General features: G+C 40.3%; 1 protein-coding gene across 2 annotated transcripts; it reads left to right on the top strand.

The window, feature by feature from the left end:
- The first annotated feature begins 7,969 nt into the window (after window positions 1–7,969).
- On the top strand, window positions 7,970–19,649 carry l3mbtl2 (L3MBTL histone methyl-lysine binding protein 2). 2 transcript variants are annotated; one of them, XM_084343022.1, is made up of 17 exons: window positions 7,970–8,390; window positions 8,538–8,625; window positions 8,851–8,984; window positions 13,702–13,777; window positions 13,893–13,972; window positions 14,252–14,369; window positions 14,801–14,935; window positions 15,137–15,225; window positions 15,352–15,598; window positions 15,735–15,790; window positions 15,871–15,975; window positions 16,110–16,257; window positions 16,791–16,873; window positions 17,058–17,292; window positions 17,472–17,534; window positions 17,638–17,802; window positions 17,891–19,649. In XM_084343022.1, the coding sequence occupies exons 1-17, from the start codon at window positions 8,043–8,045 to the stop codon at window positions 18,301–18,303; spliced, it is 2,583 nt and encodes an 860-aa protein (XP_084199148.1). In that variant the 5' UTR covers window positions 7,970–8,042; the 3' UTR covers window positions 18,304–19,649. The 2 variants fall into 2 exon arrangements, with proteins under 2 accessions (XP_084199148.1, XP_084199147.1); XM_084343021.1 differs by having other exon boundaries at window positions 15,732–15,790.
- Window positions 19,650–19,759: the final 110 nt, after the last annotated feature.

Below are 19,759 nucleotides of genomic sequence, written 5' to 3'. Positions count from 1 at the left end.
TATTTGAGGAAACATGGGCCTGTGTGTCACTGTGTGTTTTGGTTGCCACACCCAATTTACCATCTTTAATACACATGGCAACATTTCTTTAAGGTGAAATTAATGTGACATAAAAAGGATGACTGCAAGTGATTCCTTTAGTGGACTGCCTTGCAGGTTTTATGAAAAATAACAACTCTTTCTTCACAGATCATGGCCACAAGGTACCAGAGGTCCTCTATCCATAGATTTTGGTTGTGAACAGATTACAACCAGAACTTTTTCTAAAAATCCCATGTATCTTCTAGACACTTTTATGTTATGCTGCTGCAGCCACTGTCTGCTCTACTCATATTTTGCAAGCTGACACAAACATTAACTTGCATTATTGCTATCAAAAAGTGTTATTCCACTGCAAGGGAAAACTATAGGCTTCATCAAACTTGTTTTACCATTTGATAAACATCACTCATCCATGACACTCGGGGAAAGGACCATACAGTCCCCTCCAAAACTATTAGAACAGCGAGGCCAATTCTTCTATTTTGGATGTACACTGAAAACATTTGGGTTTGACATCAAAAGATGAATATGAGACAAGAGATCAACATTTTAGCTTTCATGTCCAGGTATTTACATCTAGATCTGTTAAAAAACTTAGAAGATGGAACACCAAATTTTAGACTGAAAGTAGACAAGAGTGAATAATACTTAAAATTTAGTTGCAAATCCTTTGCTTGCAATAACTGCATCAAGCCCACTGACATCACCAAACCTTTGCACTCTTCTTTTGTGATGTTTTTCCAGGCTTTCACCGCAGACTCTTTCAGTTGTTGTTTGTTTCGGGGGGGTTTCTCCCTTCAGTCTCCTCATTAGCAGGTAAAATGCATGCTCAAGTCAAGTCCGGAGATTGACTTGGCCGGTCTAAAACCTTCCACTTGTTTCCCCTGATGAACACCTTGGTTGTTTGTGTGTTTTGGGTCGTTGTCTCGCTGCATGATGAAGGATCTCCCGATCAGTTTGGTTCCATCTCTCTTTAAATTGGCAGACAAAATGTTTCTGTAGACTTCTGAGTTTATTTTGCTGCTGCCATCATGTGTTACATCATCAATGAAGATCAATGAGCCCGTCCCAGAAGAAGCCATGCAAGCCCAAGCCATGACATTACCTCCACCTTGTTTCACAGATGAGCTTGTGTGTTTAGGATCATGAGCAGATCTTTCTTTTCCACACATTAGCCTTTCCATCAATTTGGTAAAAGTTCATCTTTGTCTCATCAGTCCATAAAACTTTGTCCCAGAACTTTTGAGCCTCGTCTCTGAACTTTTTGGCAAATTCCAATCTGGCCTTTTCTATTCTTATTGCTAATGAGTGGTTTGCATCTTCTGGTGTGGCCTCTGCACTTTTGTTCCCGAAGTCTTCTGCGAACAGTGGATTGTGATACCTTCACTCCTGCCCTCTGGAGGTTGTTGGTGATGTCACCGACAGTTGTTTTAGGGTTTTTCTTTGCAGCTCTCATAATGTTTTGTCATCGACTGCTGATGTTTTCCTTCATCTACCAGTTCGACATCTGTTGCTGAGTACACCAGTGGTTTCTTTCTTCTTCAGGACATTCCAAATGGTTGTACTGGCTATGACCAATGTTTGTGCAATGGCTCTGATTGATTTTCCATCTTCTCTCAGCTTCAAAATTGCTTGCTTTTCTCCCATAGACAGCTCTGGTCTTCATGTCGTTGACACCTTTTTAACTATAAAAGCAGTCTACCAAAGCAAAACCCAAAGCTGAAACTGAGAGAAGACATTCTGTGCTATTTATTGTTTGAATAATTAATTTCATAGGATACACCTGGGCAACAAAAAACACCTGTCAGTCATATGTTCCAATAATTTTGCACACCTGAAAATGGGTGGGTTCAAACAAAAGGTGCTATCTTCTAAGTTTTTCAACAGATCTAGATGTAAATACCTGGAAATGGATGCTGACATACTGATCTCTTGTCTCATATTCATCTTTTGGTGTCAAACCCAAATGTTTTCAGTGTACAGTAAAAATATAAGGAATTGGCCTTTCTGTTCCAATAGTTTTGGAGGGGACTATAAGTGCAAGCATTACACTAGGAATCAACTCGGGCAGTGTATGTATCATGCCCAAGCACAGGATAAGGACCATGGCTGGATGAACCCACTAGGGGGCCCCAGGGCAAAACTCTACTCTGCCCCCAACTCTGCCAGTGATGAGCACTAACTACATTGTTCATATTTCACATAAATATATGTTGAAGCAAAATTATCCAGCCCTGTCTGTAAAATATCTAAAAAATACAATAATGTTTGCTGACCATGTTATTATGTGCTGTTGTTTTGACTAATCTTTACATGTCAGGGCCTCAATCAAGTTTAGAACTTATTCAAGTGGTGCACATTCCAACACAAATGTGCATTTAAGCAAATTATGACAAACCAATTCACCTGCGGCCTTCAGAGCCCTGTGGCAGTGGCCACCTCTGCCAGGTGAGTAATCCAGCCATAACCAGGAACCACACATTTCACAAATGTTAAAATACAAAGAGACTTTTTTTTTTTTAAACCTTCGCCAACTGTTGGCAAATAGCAGTGTATGGAGTCCCAGAAATGACAACAATAAGCTTATCTGACCAGTTAGTAATTACATTAATTAATGACATAATTGAATGAAAAAAAGTTAGTTTAAGGACATGAAAAGCAAACAAAAGTGAATGTGAAGTATTAACATTAGGTTAATTTATGAACAACTGGGTACTGCACCATTATTGAATACTTGAAACCTGAATTGAGAAATGATTCACTTGAAGGAGGCTGGATGGATTTTAGAATTGTTTACAAGAAATGGAGGGACAACATTGTAGCCCCAGTTGCCAGAATAAAATCTTGGGCATTTTACATTTCTGCAAACCACATATATGTTCAAATTTGTACCTATCATATGCTCTATATCAACATTTCTACAATATTAATTCTACATAATGTTCACACAGCACGTATATGAGCTGAAATCCATGTTGTGAGGTGAAGGGGATGGCTGCCAAGCCAGAGACTGGTGTTTGAGACAGCATTTCAACACTTGTAAGTGTGAAACCACTGGATACTTCCAGCTGTGTTTGTGGCAACAAAACCAGGTAATTTTGATGAATTGTCTAAAGTTTCCAGCCCTGGTTGTGGTGAAACAATCAGGTGAGCCAAAACATAGTCTTTGTCTAATCCTGCTCAAGTAGTTTTTGTGCCTAAACCTAACTAGATCATGAGCACAGCATTGTCACAACATAACATTAAAAAATGTTACTTATGCAAAAGCATACATTAAAAACATGTATTGTGGTGATTAGGCTTTGTAACATCACTGCAATGTATTCTAAGCCTGAGTGCTACCTCCAGTCTATAGTAATCAGGTTGCTGATGCATACCATGGTTAGCCGATCATGTATCAGATAGTATCTTCAGATTTTTAAGACACACCTTCTCATTATCAAACGACAAAAATGTGAGATATTGTGAGGAAAATGCATTTCTGGGTTTTCTTCCTGAACATTTTTAATTTCTTTTTTTCCAGAAACTAAAAAGTAATCTTTCCACACATTGTAATCCCTTTGTTCTCACACCCAATAATGTGCTGTGTTGCACCTTTTAACACAAACATTACTGGCTGTTTGGCGCTCAATATATCACACTTGCAAGATGAAGTAAATCACATTATCACATTACCTGCATTTGCAGTGCATTACCAGTGTATTGCTTACATACTGTATGTGTATGAGTGTATGTATGCATGTAGTTTTATATGTATACATATGTGCGTGTGTGTCTGTATGTGTGAGAGAGAGAGTGTGAATAATGGCCTTAAGTAATATGTAAAGTAATCTTTGCAACTGTCTGTGACTGATTTTTTATTGATGATAATGTAAAGTAAATAAAATAAAGTTGACGATATGATTGGTAATGTTGACTTGGAAATGCTTTTTTGTCATCACACAAGTAATGCTATGTTTACAGTGGCATAAATTCCTGTCTAAATACTTATGCCCAATTTAACTTATCATTCCTTGGTTAATTAGATAAAATCAGCAATGCTATTTGGAAATAATTCTTTTTCACAGAAGATATTTTGACATGTCACAACAGGAAAGGCCCAATGATATGAATCAGCTTCAGTGTTATGGTATGCAACCGTCACACTGTCATGGCTTATTGCAATATTTACTACAATAGTAGTGTACATTATTGGATTTAGTCGTTATCTTGCATTGGTCCCTACATCTAAGCAATTTGAGAATAATGGCAGTTTCCAATACTATGTTTATGCCTCCACAAACAGGAGTTGTGTTCTCAGGTTGTCTGTCCATCCGTCGGTACGTCCTATTGTTGTCATATTTTAGGAATTTCTTCAAATTGGGTACAAATGTTCACTTAGAGTAAAGTATGAACTGATTAGATTTTGGTGGTCGAAGGTCAAAGGTCAAGATCATTGTGACCTCATGGCACCCCATTCTTGTGAACGCGATGTCTCAATAACACACTAAGGGAATTTCTTCAAAATTTGTACCAATGTCCACTATGACTCAAGCATTAACTGATTAATTTGATGGTCAAAGGTCGGAGGTCAAGGTTACTGTGACCTCACAAACCTATTTTTATGGACATAATTCAAGAATTCATATGATAAATCCATTCAATTGTCTATTAGGATAAAATGGTGATTTTATGTCATTTGATGTCTAAAAGGTCAGAGGTTAAATGCTCTGCAACATCATGATATTCTGCAAAATATCTTGTGATCATTATTCAACACCACAGCTCTGTAACAGCAACTTGGCTGGTGCGCGGAGGCATACAACCGCAATGCCATAATTCTAGATTTACTTTTAGATCTCAGATTGGACTTTCCATCTGGTACCATGGACAACAAGACTAAAATTCTAAACCCCAAAATCTGAGCCCAAAAGTTTGTGAAACTCTTTAGTGTGGAAGTAAGAAAAAGCATCAGGTAATTTAAGTTTAAAAGGTTCAGCTTCTGGTGGGCATGAATATACTCAGTAGATTTGATGGAAACTGCCCGTTAGATTTTGATATTTCTTGAGTGGAAAAGTTGGCCTTAAGGTGGAAGCAGGGAAGAAGTCTGGGCGTCACCCAAAATATTAGGATTCTTCCTCTGAGGACCATTAAAATGCACAGCAGGTTAAACTGAAATCCTGCCATTAGATTTGGGGGACAGCTTGACTATTAAAACATGTTGCTCAAAGGTAAATTTTTGGGCTGATGGTGGCACAAAAGGAAAGGTCACAGAGTCCACAAAATTACAGGGAGTAAACATAACCATGAAAGCCCTACAAATCCAAGAGCTATTTTAATGTTTCAAAATATAATATCTTGCTCCACACTGAAGTTGTAGACAGACTGACAAATGTTTTCCCTATGGCCTGCCACCAAACGAGAGCAAGGGCAGTTCAGCGCAGAGCCCATAATTATCAAACCGCGTTGATAAAATCCTCTGAGAATAAACTGCTGTGATGTTTGCACAGACAAGAAGATGCTGGAGAGCAGGAGAAGAAAACCATACAGAGATAGCTAACTGAACACCCGCACTTATTTCAATCCCAGGTGTAGATTGAGAGAGCAAAAACTATTTTGTTGCACAGTGTTGCATGTGTGTACAATTGGACAAGTATAAACTAATATGTAATTGAAAATGATATTGATTGTAATTTCAATAATATGTATATTTGAGGCCCAAACTCTAGACAAATTTTCAAAATGCTCACAAAAATTGGCCTAAACACTGCCTGAGTAGTGAATACATAGGTTCCTGTTGGGCTCATGTTAATGTGCAGGCTTTACTATAAGTACATGTAAAGGTTCAAGCTGGGGTTTAGATGTAGTTACACTGGGTTTAATCAATAAGGTATTTCCACTCAAGATGACTCAACCGGAGAAACTGTCTTCATGTTACCAAAGATCTTCTTTTATTATTGATGTACATGTCCTGAGAGAAAAGGAAATATCTTACTCCTCACTGTCTTAGTAGCAGCCAATATGATATGATATGAACAATATGGTAAAAAAAAAAGAAAAAACAACAACATATTGCCATTATTTTGATGGATGTTGCGATAAGATTCAGGATAAGTGGTTATGATAATTTTGGCATCACAATTTATAATCTCCCTGGTAAAGAAAAAAAAATTGAATCATGATGATGTGACATGTTGAGGTTAGTCCAAACAAACTTGTTTTCGGGAGAACAAAATTGCAGCTGAATCTCTGCAGCGCTACCTCATTATGATGCTGTTTTGTCACACATTTTACCTTTATCAAAAAATTGCAGCTTCTTGCAATTACGATATTGCACTTTCCCATATTACAACTACTGCCCAATCCAAAGCCACTTTGGTAAACACCAACATACCCCTGGTGCTCCAAACTCCCAGTCTGTACTGCAAGCTGAATGGATAACTGAGCTAACTAGCTAACAGCAGCTACAGTTAAGCAGTAGTAAGTGGTTACTCAGGTGATTTGCTTCCCCATATTTGTTTTGAGTATGAATCTGACAGGTGGCAGATTCTTACATATTACACCTTTAATTGTGCAGCACTATCAAAGTGCACTATTTATCACTATAAATTATTTTTTTGCAAAAACATAAATTATAATATGCAGTTGTTGCATATTTTGGCTCACTATACAAGCACACAAATAAGAATATTAAGGTGATAACAGATTATCAACAAATATTGTAGACATATACAGAAAGATCAGCATGCAAGTGTATTGTCTGTAAATATGATAATATTGTACAAAACAAAAACATGAATACAATACTGAAGATGCTACAGCATACTGGAGTTTTAAACGGTTTTTTTTATAAAAGGGAGTGTTAATGCTGCTTTTTTGGACTTTTAAACGTTTACCGTTAAAATCATACTTACTGTTACTACTTCTACTTTAATTATTAGTAAATGACGGCAACTTCTTACCACTTTTATAGTTGTACATTCATTCATTTCAGAAAAGAATAGAGAAATGACTGACTGGTGTTGCCTTCCAATTCTCCTAAAACTCCAACTCCCATAATGCCTTGTCCGTGCATAAAGAGTAACTGCGGTGACGTCAAAGGTAGGTGACCACTGTACAGTGCCGGGGACCTCAAAGATGTCGTTAAACAACTTTTATCTATAGTTTAGCAGTTGAATGAAACATTTAAGTGGGTTCCCAGATTAATATTAACCACTTTACATTGCCACGTAAATTAAAAACAAGAAGATAGCAGCTGCACAACCGGACACACGTCCTATTAGCACTGTTAGCACTTAGCTTGTATGTACAGTAGCATGTGAGCCGGACACACTTTTGTTTATGTTTTGACCGGCTTTCTTATGAACCTGTTAACGTTAGCACGAACAATATGCTCATAACAGTGAGGTTAGGAGCAAGATTCATTTCAAAGTGTGTTGTTGTCGTCAGGTCTGGTAATGACACACTTTTTGTTCACTTATTTATATTTTTTCAGTTTACTTACCTTCTTAAGTTCAGGTCTGTTGAAGTTTGTCTTGCCTAGAAATAAACTTTTCGTTGACTATTGTACACGTTTTGATTGTTGATATCAATAACAAAAACAAACTTTTTTTCAGATAGACAGACAGATGGGATGATGTGGATTAACCTTTATCTTTAATATGGATATAATAGCTAGGCCTTAGTTACTGTTCATTTAAGTTATAAATAGCTATCAGTTAACTGCAATGCATTATTTCAGACTAAATCCTATTAAACCAAGAAACAGCATAGATATTATATAAACTATCATCCAGCTCTGCCTTCATTTGCCCCTGATGACCAACTGTTTTCTCATCTCTGGTGTCTGGAATTGGTGTAACCTAAAAGTAAATGCAGAATATATTTTCTGTGGCAGAATTACAAAGTTTAATGGTAACAAACAATCATCATTTTCCTTTGCAGAGCTCACAGAACAACTCAAAAAGGCAAGGATGCATTGGCTGTAGATCCTGCTTTGTCCTTTGTGAGCAGAACACAGGATGCCGTACCACTGTGTGGCCTATGGATGCGGCAAAACTGCAGAAGATGGTGTGACACTCTTTAGATTCCCCAAGGACCCTGAGGAGTTTCGTAAATGGGAGAAGCAGGTGCAGCGCACCCGCACCCAGTGGGTTGCCACACCCAACTCTTACCTCTGCAGTGAGCATTTTGGCAAGGAGTATTTTGAGCCCAGGCCATCCACAGTCACTCCGAAGCTAAGGCCGGGAGCTGTTCCAACAGTGTTTGTCCGTCCTCACTGTTCTTCCTGCAATGGAGTTGGCTGTAGTAAGTGCCTGCCTGCTATCCAGCGGCGGGGCATTACAGCTGAACCGAGAGAGCGCATCGTGGTAAGTGTGCTAAGTTATGATTGTGGGAAGGTCACTGCAGAGAGAAAGCCAAAGTCTCTTGGTTGTTTGCATGTGTGATGTAAAATCAGTCACATTCTTGCTCTTCATTTTCTCTCTTCGAAACACGATAAAATGGTGCCAATTCAGTTTGATGATGCTGATGGAGGAGGTGATGAAGAACGCCCGACAGGAGGAGGGGTGAAGCCGGTAGAAAAAAGCGGAGACGAACGACCAGGTTAGGAGCAAATGAGGAGACAAGAGAACAAGGATTAAGAGACAAAATGTCATGTTTCTGTCTGTTCCTTTAAATGCCATTTTAACATTAGGAGAGTCAAATGAGTGATTGAACTTCTTTGTCTTGAACTGATAAACATCACATCTGTATTAGCTCCAGGGACTGTTAATAAAGTTAGATGATGTGTTTTTTCTGTGTAAATGTATTTATTTCTTTTCTTTACAGTGGTGTGTGAGATGTGTGGCACCAGCGGCTATATCAGCACCTTCTTTTCAAAGTCCAAGCGTTTCTGCAGTACATCCTGCGCACGTTCCTATTCATCCAACTCAAAGAAGTCCTCCATACTGGCACGTCTGCAGGTGAGTCCACAACAAACAACTCTGAATGATGATTTGGTCTGCAGGGAAGTTATTGTATGTGGCATTTTTCTCATATACACAATCTCACATTTTGGGTTGAGGCTTTTCATGAATACCTGCTGGTGTTTGTTCCTTCAGCTCACTTTGTGCAAAGCAGAGCTTTGTTTTTCATTCAAATGCCTCCTGAAGCAAAAGTTTGCGCTGTTTTACATAATTCACACCAAAAGGTTTCCTGCCTGTCCTTTGTGTCTGTGGTTTAGTCAGTGGTTTAGTCAGTTCTTACTGCTGTGCATGCTAATGCTGTACCAGACACTAAGTGACAAAGTCAGTATCCGGATTTAGTGTTGTTTTTCAGTTTCTTGGCTTTTTAAAAGATTTAATATACAGAAAGGTGGTATATTGCCACGGCAACTGCATAACCAATTCTGTCTGCTGCATCCCACCACTACTTGTAGACCACTGACAGTGTCATTAGTAGGTACCACCTATGGAGCAGCAGTGACACCTTACTGGTCTTCATCCAGCTGTTCTTTATTTCCCAACTCTTGTCCTTCCTCTTGAGGCACAGAAGAAGGCTGCCCCTCTCTTAATTTTCTTCAAGCACCCTCACTGCTCTCTTCACTGTCAGCACTGCTGACATTTTTGTTCCTGTTCCTCTCAGAGGCCAGACTGTCGCGGTCTTATAAAACTTTTGCACCGCCTTATATATCAGGTAGAAGCTCTTGAGACCTTTGCCCTTGTAAGCAGCCTCTGTCAGCAAATTAACAGTATAAACAACAGTGGATTTCAATTCCTCAAAAAGTAGTTTCATCAGCATCATATTGATGCTTTTAGTAGTAACAGTGTCAGCATTGACCTTAATAAACATTGAGTTTCAGTTTTGGATGCAATCAAAAATCAGCAGAGCATGTCTTACTTGACAGGTGTGAGCACAGAGATTAATCATTTACTGATGAAGGAAAGCAAAGAAAAACATTGTGAGGACTTTAAGGGGATGTGGGCTGCCACTTCTTGTTTCAGTAGTGAAAAGCACAAGGGTTGAGCCATTTTTGTGGTTTTTGTGATCATTGTCACTTCATTGTTCGTTGAAGAATATTTAGCCAAAAACAGAGCTCTGCTATTCTATCCGGTTTTGTTTTCATGTGATTTGTCACATCAGCTTACAGGTTTGTGTGTGCTGGTCAAAGTCCCCCGGAATTGAACATTTTAATACCTTGAAATCCAGTTTACTCCTTTTGTTACACCAGTGTGTGGGATTTAGTGCCATCTTGCGGTGTGGTTGCAGATTTCAACTAAATACTGTCCTGCCAAGACCCGCCATACGCTGCCTCTGATTGGTTGCCTTCATTAGCCCCATTCACACTGCCCTTTCAACGCGGGAATCATGCGCTGATACTCCGCCTCGCCATCTGTGTGAAAGTTACAGATGTGGAGAGGGGGGACATTTTTTGGTCCGGCTATGATCGACCTCTGGAGGTGTGAGATTGGTTAGGGTTAGGATATCACGGTAAGAATATAAGCCAATCAGAGGAAAAGTAGGGTGGGCATTCGCATTTAAGAAAAACAGTGGGAAATATAAAGACGCCATGGCTCGGCCTCCCCTACAGTGGCTGCTAAAAACATGAAAGGACCTCTCTAGGGTCAGTGTTTGGTTTGTTCTCTTCGGGCTACTGTAGAAACATGGCAGTGCAAGATGGCGGACTCCTTGGAAGAGGACCTGTTTCCTCTGTAGATATAAAAGGCTCATTCTAAGGTGACCAAAACACAATGATTTTTAGTTTCAGGTGATTATACACTGATAAAAACACAATTGTGAATATTTTAGATTTTAGATAAATAGATCACCCTAAATTGTGCACACTGGACCTTTCAAGTAGCTTTATTTCTGCAAAAATGATCTCACTCTACACCATCTGACAGGATCATATATTCCTCTAGACAGTTATTTCTAATGTTCATTAACCTGCCAACTCTTTTCTCGCCCAATCAGTTTATCTTGAATGTCAAAATATTTCCATCACAATATCCTAATACCGAATATTATATCTTTAAAGTGACTCGTTTTATCTGATAGTCCAATATCCAAAGGTATTTGATTAACTTGAAAAATAGTTAAAAAGGTTACTTAATTTTTAGAATGATCTTTTACGCGACTATTCAGCTGTAAATTATGGCAGCACAATTTCTATCGGTTTCTTTTTTCTACACTTTTCCTCCAAATTCAACCTGACATAACAGCTATGATTGGAAACAGTTTTTGAAGTACACTAACATACGTTGATTTTGAGTGCATCAATTTAATTAAATTTTTTGTTTAGCTACATTTATATTTACGCAGTTTATAATTACGGACAAATGGGGGCAGTATTTCGCAAAAAAGCTGTCAACGCCATCACAGAAAAAGGGGGGCGAAGAAGAAGAAGACCGCGCTGTGCTTGAAATCAGTGCACCGACCGGAGAGGCTCTCTGCGGGCATGTGTCTGACTTGTCCCCCTTCCGTTCACTGAAGACGGCCGTCGGGACACCAACACAAATGGTGCACAAGTGTTGCGTTGAGGCCTGCTTCACCTCAAAACGTCGCAGCATCGCCTTTCACCGGTTTCCCCTCGTCGACCCGGTGAGACTGAAGCAATGGCTGTTTGCTCTGAACATGGATGTAAACACTCCGCCCCACGTCCTCAACAAGCTCTTCGTCTGCCAGAAGCACTTCGAGGCGGACGACTACTACCACCACTCCCCGGCCCAGCCGATCCGCCGGGGCCGCCTCCTCAAGACCACCGCCGTCCCCACCCAGTTCAACAACGCATACACCTCCGAGACAGGTGACCACACCGTCAGTGTCCTTTACCAACTGGTAAGTTAGGGTGGTGCAGAGAGGATGGCAACACACGTGACTTCTTTTGCAACTTAAGAGACAGGACCTGTAAAGCAACCAGAAGGCGAATGGACTTAAAAAGCTAAAATATTTCAATTTTTCGCATATTATTAATTATCTGAACTTGAATTTTTTTCTACTTGTCATTAAAAAAAAAAGTTTTTTTTGCAGGATGTTTTTATTTCACAACAAATTGCACAAAAAGATCTGAAACAATTTGTTGACTTGTCCTGCAATTGATTATAGAAAATCCATCTCCAACCTTTCTGATTATTGATTAATTGGGTTAAAAGCTACATTATAGCAAAGTTGACAACATTTACTGCTTCTGGTTTACTTCTCAAATGTCTTAGGGCCGCAACTAATGATTATTTTCATCGTTGATACATCTGTTGATTATTTTCTCGATTCCTCTATCAGTTATTTGGTCTTAAAAATGTCAGAAAATGGTGTTAAATGTCGATCAGTGTTTCCCAAAGCCAAGATAACGACCACATCATCATTGTTTAGACCACAACTCAACATTATTGAGACATTAAAGAGGAGCCAGAAAATATACACATTTTAGAAGCTGGACTCAGAGAATTTTGACTTTCAGCTCTACAAATGTATAATGAAATTCAAATTTGAAAACATTTAAAATCTGATTGGAGTGTTTTGCTGTTTCTTGACATGTCAAAGACCGAAAGATAAATTGATTTTTTGAGAAGTTCACTCGAAGATTAATTAGTTGCAGCCCTGGTCTCAATCTTTTCCGATTTCTAATTATTTGTAACCATAGTTAAAATCTGTTGTGTATAGGCCTGACACACCAAACTGACATCAAAGAACTAGCTGCGACGAAGGCGGCTGTTGTATTGCCTGAAGTTTCTTGTCTCTCAGGCCAAAAAGCTGCACTCGAACACACCGCAAAGACTACAGCCGACGGCCAACTACTTTGTATGTTCTGCATCTGCGAAAAAGGAAATACCTCTCTGTTGATATAAAAATCGTTGTTAGGATTGAGCAGTAATTTTTGACACCACTCTCACTAATATAGCCGCTTCTAATCAAGAATATGTCTGATAAAAAGTTGCAAATTGGTGAGGCGAAAAAAATAAGCAGAAGCCGTGCTAAATGGGTGAAATCATGGATTCTACAGCGACCGGCTCAAGAGGGTTTCCCTTTCTGTTTCCATCTGTGGGTGATTACTCCCATTGACTGCCACCGATTCTACATGCCCAATCGGTCAAAAAGCCGCCGACAAGGTCTGTCCAGTGCCAACGGTGCGGGACACACCACGCTGACTAAAGCCACGGTTGCTCACTGACGGCCGTGACAATGTCCTGTGAAGGGCCTTGGGTGGTGTATGTCTCCTGCATGTTAAATATGTGATTGTATTCATCATCAACATTCTTGAAAAATGTGAAAGAAAGGGAAACAAAAATAATTTTCCTGTGTGAAGTGTTGCAGGAAGAGAAGAGACTTTAGTCCCAAAGAGATTTTTTGACAAATGTTCTGTTCTGCCTTTTTAAAGCTGCTACCAGCCCATGTATAAACTTTCATAATAATGCTCTTCACCTATGACTACTGAGCCAAATGTAAGTCAGAGCATTAGTGTGCACAGATTTGTTTACCACAGATACCGGTGTTTCTATGCCAGACTTCTCTTTACATGTAAGGATACATAACAGAGATTTCACTGAGAAGTTATGGATCTGACTCGTGACTCTGCTGTACATGAAAACCGTTTGAAATAAATAGTCATGTGGCTAAATGTGCTGGAACTTTCTTCAAATGACCACAAAAATGTGGACAATGAGATGTCTTGCACAAACTTTCTTTCTGCCTCTTTCTCTCCAGGGAAAGCCGCCCACGAAAAAAGCCACAGTGCTGAACAAGGTGAACAAAGTCAATGCAAGCCTAACGGGAACGGATGGTGAGGGCACTGAACACAGACACGTAGACACACTGAGGAAAATGAGAGGTGCACACAAACAATGCACAAAATCTTACTTCAGCTCTCTGATTCCTCTGTTCTTTGTGTTGTGCAGGATCTGCTGCAGGTTTTGAGTGGGGAGCTTACTTGGAGAAGGAAACTTCTCTGGCTGCGTCAGTTTCCTGCTTCAGACATGTGAGTCCTGTCTGCCAAATACAGTTAGAAACACTTTCACTTACCGTAATAAATGTTCTGGCTTTTTTGTTGTTATAGGGACATCTGCAGCTTATGTAGAAGTTTATACTTGCACACACATAAAGCCTCTTAAACAGATAATCAAGGTAAACGGTAAAAGTAAATTCTGAGCGATGCCGAGATTAATTATTGAAATTCTTGGAGAAGACATTAATGTGGAGCACATAGAATGCTTAACACTGATGATCTGTGAGGAAACATGTGATCTCCTGCCTGCAGGCTCCCTTGTGTGCCCAGTGGGATGACGTCATGTTAGGCATGAAGGTGGAGGTCCTGAACACAAACGCAGTCCTGCCCAGTAAAGTCTACTGGATCGCTACTGTCATCCAGGTTGCAGGTGTGTACATCAGTCTGTCTGTGTCTATTTCAACAGGCCACAGCAGCGTGGAATGATCAGTTTTATGATTATGAATTTGACCACTTGTCACTTATATTTTCTTATATATAAGAAAATCTATTCCCTGTGAGCCCTTGTATCGCTGTGTATCTGTTTTTTCTATGAGTAGACCCCCGTTATTTTTATCTCATACGTGCAAATAGGCCTACATGCACGCAGGTGATACAGTACACATTCCTGCCTGTGGCTTCACACTATTCCACTGATCTACTACTGGCAGCAACACACTAAGATGAACCTCAATGCCAGTGTACCAGTGTAATATTAGATAAAAGTAATCCATTATCAGATAATACTGCTTCATATATTGGCCGCTCATTTTTTATAATGCAGTGGCATAAATGGTAACTTGACCCTTGCATTGTGTGCAGGATACAAAGTCCTGTTGAGATATGAAGGCTTTGAGCACGACAGCAGCCACGACTTCTGGTGCAGCCTCGTTTCGGGAGAGTTGAACCCGATTGGATGGTGCGCCATGACGAGCAAGCTGCTGGTGCCGCCACAAGGTGAGTACTCAGACCATGGTCACACTCATGTAGTTGAATAAACAAGATTTGGCGGCTTCCTGATGGCATTAGGACAGTTAACTCAAGCTCTTACTGTCCTGGTAAAGAAGATACTGAAGAATAAAGAATATGTCTTGATTGGCCTGGATCAGGTCTTCATCTATGGGATATATTTTTATCTGACATATTGTGTGTTCATAGATGTGAAGCAGAACATCCCAGATTGGAAAGCGTATCTGATGAAAAAGCTGGTGGGGGCCAACACTCTCCCCGTCGATTTCTACCTGAAGGTAAACCTGGATGCTGCCTGAAACAATGATTTAATAAATGGTAACACATCTATCTTGTACATGAATGAAAATTAAACCAACCAGCATCTCATCCCTTTGCCACCTCTCCTTCTGTCCTCTTCCTAGCTGGCAGAAAGCATGAAGACCTCTTTCAGAGTAGGTATGTATGTGGAGGTGGTGGACCCCAAATACGTGAGTCGCACCCGTGTGGCCACCATAGACCAGATCACCGGCGGCCGTCTGCGGCTGGTGTACATAGACCAAAGCGAAGCCCCCGAAAACACCGTCCTTGACTTCTGGTGCCACATGTGGAGTCCCCTCCTGCACCCGATAGGCTGGTCCAGCAAAGTGGGTCACGACATTAAAACTCCTGGTAAGTCGAGGATTTAGTTTGTTCATACTTACGATTGAAAGCATTCAATATATGTTGGTGAAAGTGTCAGTGAATAACACATTTCACACCTGTCTCAATCAAAAATAAGGAATGTTTCTTTTTTAAATCATAGCAGGTGCGGGAGCTGCTTCGAGAAGTAACATGAACAGTTCATTCCTGCTCTTCAAAAAGGTAAGAAGAATGTCCGATCAAAAAGCAAAAGTAGTCGCACCGCTTTTGCACAACTCTTAACGAAACTGTGTGATCTGCAGCCCAGGTTTGTCTACATGGAGGGAGGTTTCTTTGAGAAAGGAATGAAGCTGGAGGCCATTGATCCTCTAAACCTGGGAAGTATCTGTGTGGCCACTATACACAAGGTAAGGCCTGAACAGTCAGTTGTTTATGAATTATAACACATCACCAGCACTCGGAGCACCAGAGTTAAACATCATGTAGTTGGACCTTATCTTAAACAGTCCATACTGACCGCACCACCCTCTACTCCTCCCAGGTGCTGTTGGACGGCTACCTGATGGTGGGTATCGATGGCACCATATCGAACAACGGCTCCGACTGGTTTTGTTACCACGCCTCGTCTCATGCCATCCTTCCTGTAAGCTTCTGTAAAAGGAACAACATCCCTCTTACGGTACCTAAAGGTAAATATAAACATGCCTTTTCATTCAGTCTCCACTTCAGCTCACACTCAGGCACTTTCTACTGGTCCTATTTTGCTTTGCCATTCTTTTCTTGAGAGCTGTTGTCAGTTTATGCCACATTGAAGATAGAAAAAAAACTCCAGCAGCATACTGTTAAACTCACAGGATGTAACTTCTGCCGCTAAGGTGTCCCAATCAGAACAAAACAAAAGAATACGTAGTGTGAGATCCTGGGAGTTGCTGTATTTGTTGTCAAACAATGACCATTACTGATGAAAATCAATTTGACATGACTCAAGCAGAAATGTTTAACATTTTTACACACTTTATGTTTCATCTCGTTCTCCGATCCTCTTAGAGGTTAGAGCCACAGGCAACAGGCCATGATTGAGAGAAACACATTAACAGCAGCCATCAGAAAAGAAACGCCATCGGCCCAACCCTAACTACTGTGTTAGAGACAAATGTAATGTGATTACAGTAATGTGTTACTTTAAATGATCATACGTGCGTATTTCTTTGTGTTTTGGCAGGTTATGACTCTCAGACGTTCACTTGGGACAACTACCTGAATGAGAAGAAGGCTAAAGCTGCACCGGCACGACTGTTTAACTCTGTAAGAAGTGAAGGACTTTAAATCCTCACGCAGCAATTAAAATTGTGTTCTCTGTTTAGCAGCATGTTGATATAATCACACCCAGTTGTTTGTCATGCTAACAATTTGAAACTTGTAATCCTTAAGTACGTGTTTTTTCTCTTGGTGAATTTGGCAAATGAACCCACCGATTCTCTTTTGTCAGGACTACCCAGGTCACAGCTTCTCCCCCAACATGAAGCTTGAGGCAGTGGACTTAATGGAGCCACGTCTGGTGTGTGTGGCCACGGTGAAGCGCTGCGTCGGCCGCCTGCTGCTCATCCACTTCGATGGCTGGGAGGACGAGTTCGACCAGTGGATCGACCACCAGTCACCGGACATCTACCCCGTCGGCTGGTGCGAGCTCATGGGCTACCCACTCCAGCTGCCTCCTGGACTCGGTAAACAACTTATTTAAAAGCAACTCCATTACCAGAAAGTCCATTCTGAATGAGGTGTTCAAACGAGGCATTTTGATTGTGATTCAGCTGTATTTGGATTATTCATTCAATAAAGGACCAAATGAGGGAGAAAACCCAGTAACCCATACCCTTAACAAGTTTGCAATTCTGTCTTCCAGTTGATTTAACCGAAAACCAGGCAACACACAAGCACCGCAAGCCTGGTGTATTTGGAAAAAAGAGTAAGTTTTGACTCCAAACCAGATTAGCCGTCACATCTAGTGTTCTCATACATCTGACAGTTGGAGAACACTTTTTTCACCTCCTTGTTTTTGCTTTCTGTAGGAAGGAAGAATGCAAAAAAGAGGCTTTCTCAGGAACAAGCTAAAGATGACGCTGGTCAGCAGCTTGAGGCCACTGAAATTGATGGTCCTCAAGGTCCAGAAAGTCAAAGTCTGCCTCCAGAAGTGCCTCTCATCGAGCCCAAGCCTGAGCCAGAGGAGCAGGAGAGTAAGTAGAAAAACTTCAGCAACATGCTGTTCACCTTTTCTCATATTTGTAAGACATTTTTGCTAATTTGCTTATTCTGTCTCTGTAGTCTTTCCAGTGCAGGTGAAAGTGGAAGAGGTGGAAATGGAGATGGAGACGCCCATCGATCCTCCAGACCAACCCCAACAAGTCTCTCTGGATATAATTAAACAGGAGGAGGGAGGTGAGCAGATTAAGTCAAGACTACATCCGGCATCACAGGAGAGCAGTTTGGAAAATGCAGCACAGGAAAATATGGAGCGGAGAGAAACCACCGCAGGAAGAAGTGAAGAGTGGGCATTATGGGAAGAGAACCCTACTGTTGAAAGCAACATGGAGCAGAGTAAAAAGAAAAGCAGTGATGTAGAGAAGAGTCAAAAACTGGATGAAGAGGAGGGCAGCAGAGGAGATGACAGCGCCATGGAGGAAATCTCAGAGAGCAATACAGAACAGGACACAACAGGAGAGGCTACAGTAAAATAAAAGCCAGTCTGGTGAAGAAAAAACACAAACAAAGTCATGCTGACATATAAATAAATGTACAGTAAAGCATCAGTAGGGAGAGTGCACCTTTGAATCTCTGTTGGTTTAAAGTTATGATCCTTAAGATTTCAGTCCTGGTTGATTTGCAGATGCATGTGGTAACAGCAAGTGTGCAGGTCGCATGCTTTTGGGGGGCGATGAAACAAACTACTTGATTTAATCCAGTTCTGATACGGCGATGGGAGACAGTTGTACTGGATTACATGCACATTTATCCTGTGAATCTCTTGGTCTAATGCTGTGTTCCAGACAGCATCGGAGGTCCAAATGTCCTGGTTGAAACTTCCAGCACATGAGTTAACAGACGCCATTAAATATTTTAATTTACAGCACTTTAATACTTGGAAACCTATCTAAACATTTAATTCACTAGCGTTTTACAAATACTGTAGTCTACAAATACAGTAGGAATTCAGACTTTGAGTGGCGTTCGACTTTTCCTATAAAGAGGCTGGAAATGTTTAAGCTTCGATTTGTCTGGAATGCAGCATTACATTGGCTTTTGGAATCCAGAGCAGGAATGGCTGACGAAGATGGCCACCATCAATAATAACTACTAAATAGAGAAGTAATTGCAGAATGTAAGTACTTGAGTTATTATTGCTGAAAAACTGACCATAAATAGTACTAAAAGCGGGATTTAACGTCATGAAAATCTTAAGGGTCATAACTTAAAATACTTTATATACATCTATATTACTGACATGCTTCACAAGGACTCAGCCAATTTCAAAACTACCTCACTTTCTTCATGTCTTTAAGTTCCATCACACAGTGACTACGGTTGAATAGTTTTTTTTTTTTACTTTTGAAGGTTCCCAACTGAGTGAAATGACCTGAAAGTGGCATCTATGATAAGAGCTGGTCAGATTCTCTTAATGCCAAGGAAAGGTGCTTCAATTATTCTTATTTGCTTAAGCATAGGATGCACTGGACCATCCTGTACAAAAGTAAAGGAGATAATGCTGTCCCACAACTCCCTGCATCCCTGGTGAATGCAATCAGATTCTCTTAGCACCACAGTTGTCTATAGTTTGTATTAATTCTTCACATCCATGACTGTCCATCACAGCTAAGGAACTTTCTAACTGTTCAACCGCAGCCAATTATATCTGTGCATCGTCTGAGTCTAATATCAAACCTGTAAAAATGACTTGAAGTGTTAGATCATTCTGGGTTGACACAACACAAATATTTGTTGTAAGGTTTTATTTTTTCCTGTTTTATATCCAGATGTGTTCTTTTTGTAAATATGAAATCATTGATTAAAAAAGACTTGAATGTTGTCTCAGTCTATCTTTACAAATGGGCATCAGAGTTTGGTACATTCTGCAGTTGTGCTGTAGTGGTTAAGGATAACTAGCTTAAAGCCAAAGATTGTATCATTTTTGAGCAA

The sequence above is a fragment of the Pagrus pagrus genome (genome assembly GCF_965226575.1).
Source record: "Pagrus pagrus genome assembly, chromosome: 21".
NCBI classification, from domain to species: Eukaryota; Metazoa; Chordata; class Actinopteri; order Spariformes; family Sparidae; genus Pagrus; species Pagrus pagrus.
The sequence above is the reverse complement of the archived record's forward strand: the minus strand, read 5'-3'. Positions and strand labels throughout refer to the sequence as shown.

Excerpts from the sequence above, each read along its gene's own strand:
- l3mbtl2 (XM_084343021.1), top strand. The coding sequence starts at position 8,043 with ATGCCGTACCACTGTGTGGCCTATGGATGCGGCAAAACTGCAGAAGAT. Across the intron at positions 14,370-14,800 it reads TACTGTCATCCAGGTTGCAG|GATACAAAGTCCTGTTGAGA; the intron begins GTGTGTACATCA and ends CATTGTGTGCAG. Across the intron at positions 15,226-15,351 it reads CCGTCGATTTCTACCTGAAG|CTGGCAGAAAGCATGAAGAC; the intron begins GTAAACCTGGAT and ends TCCTCTTCCTAG.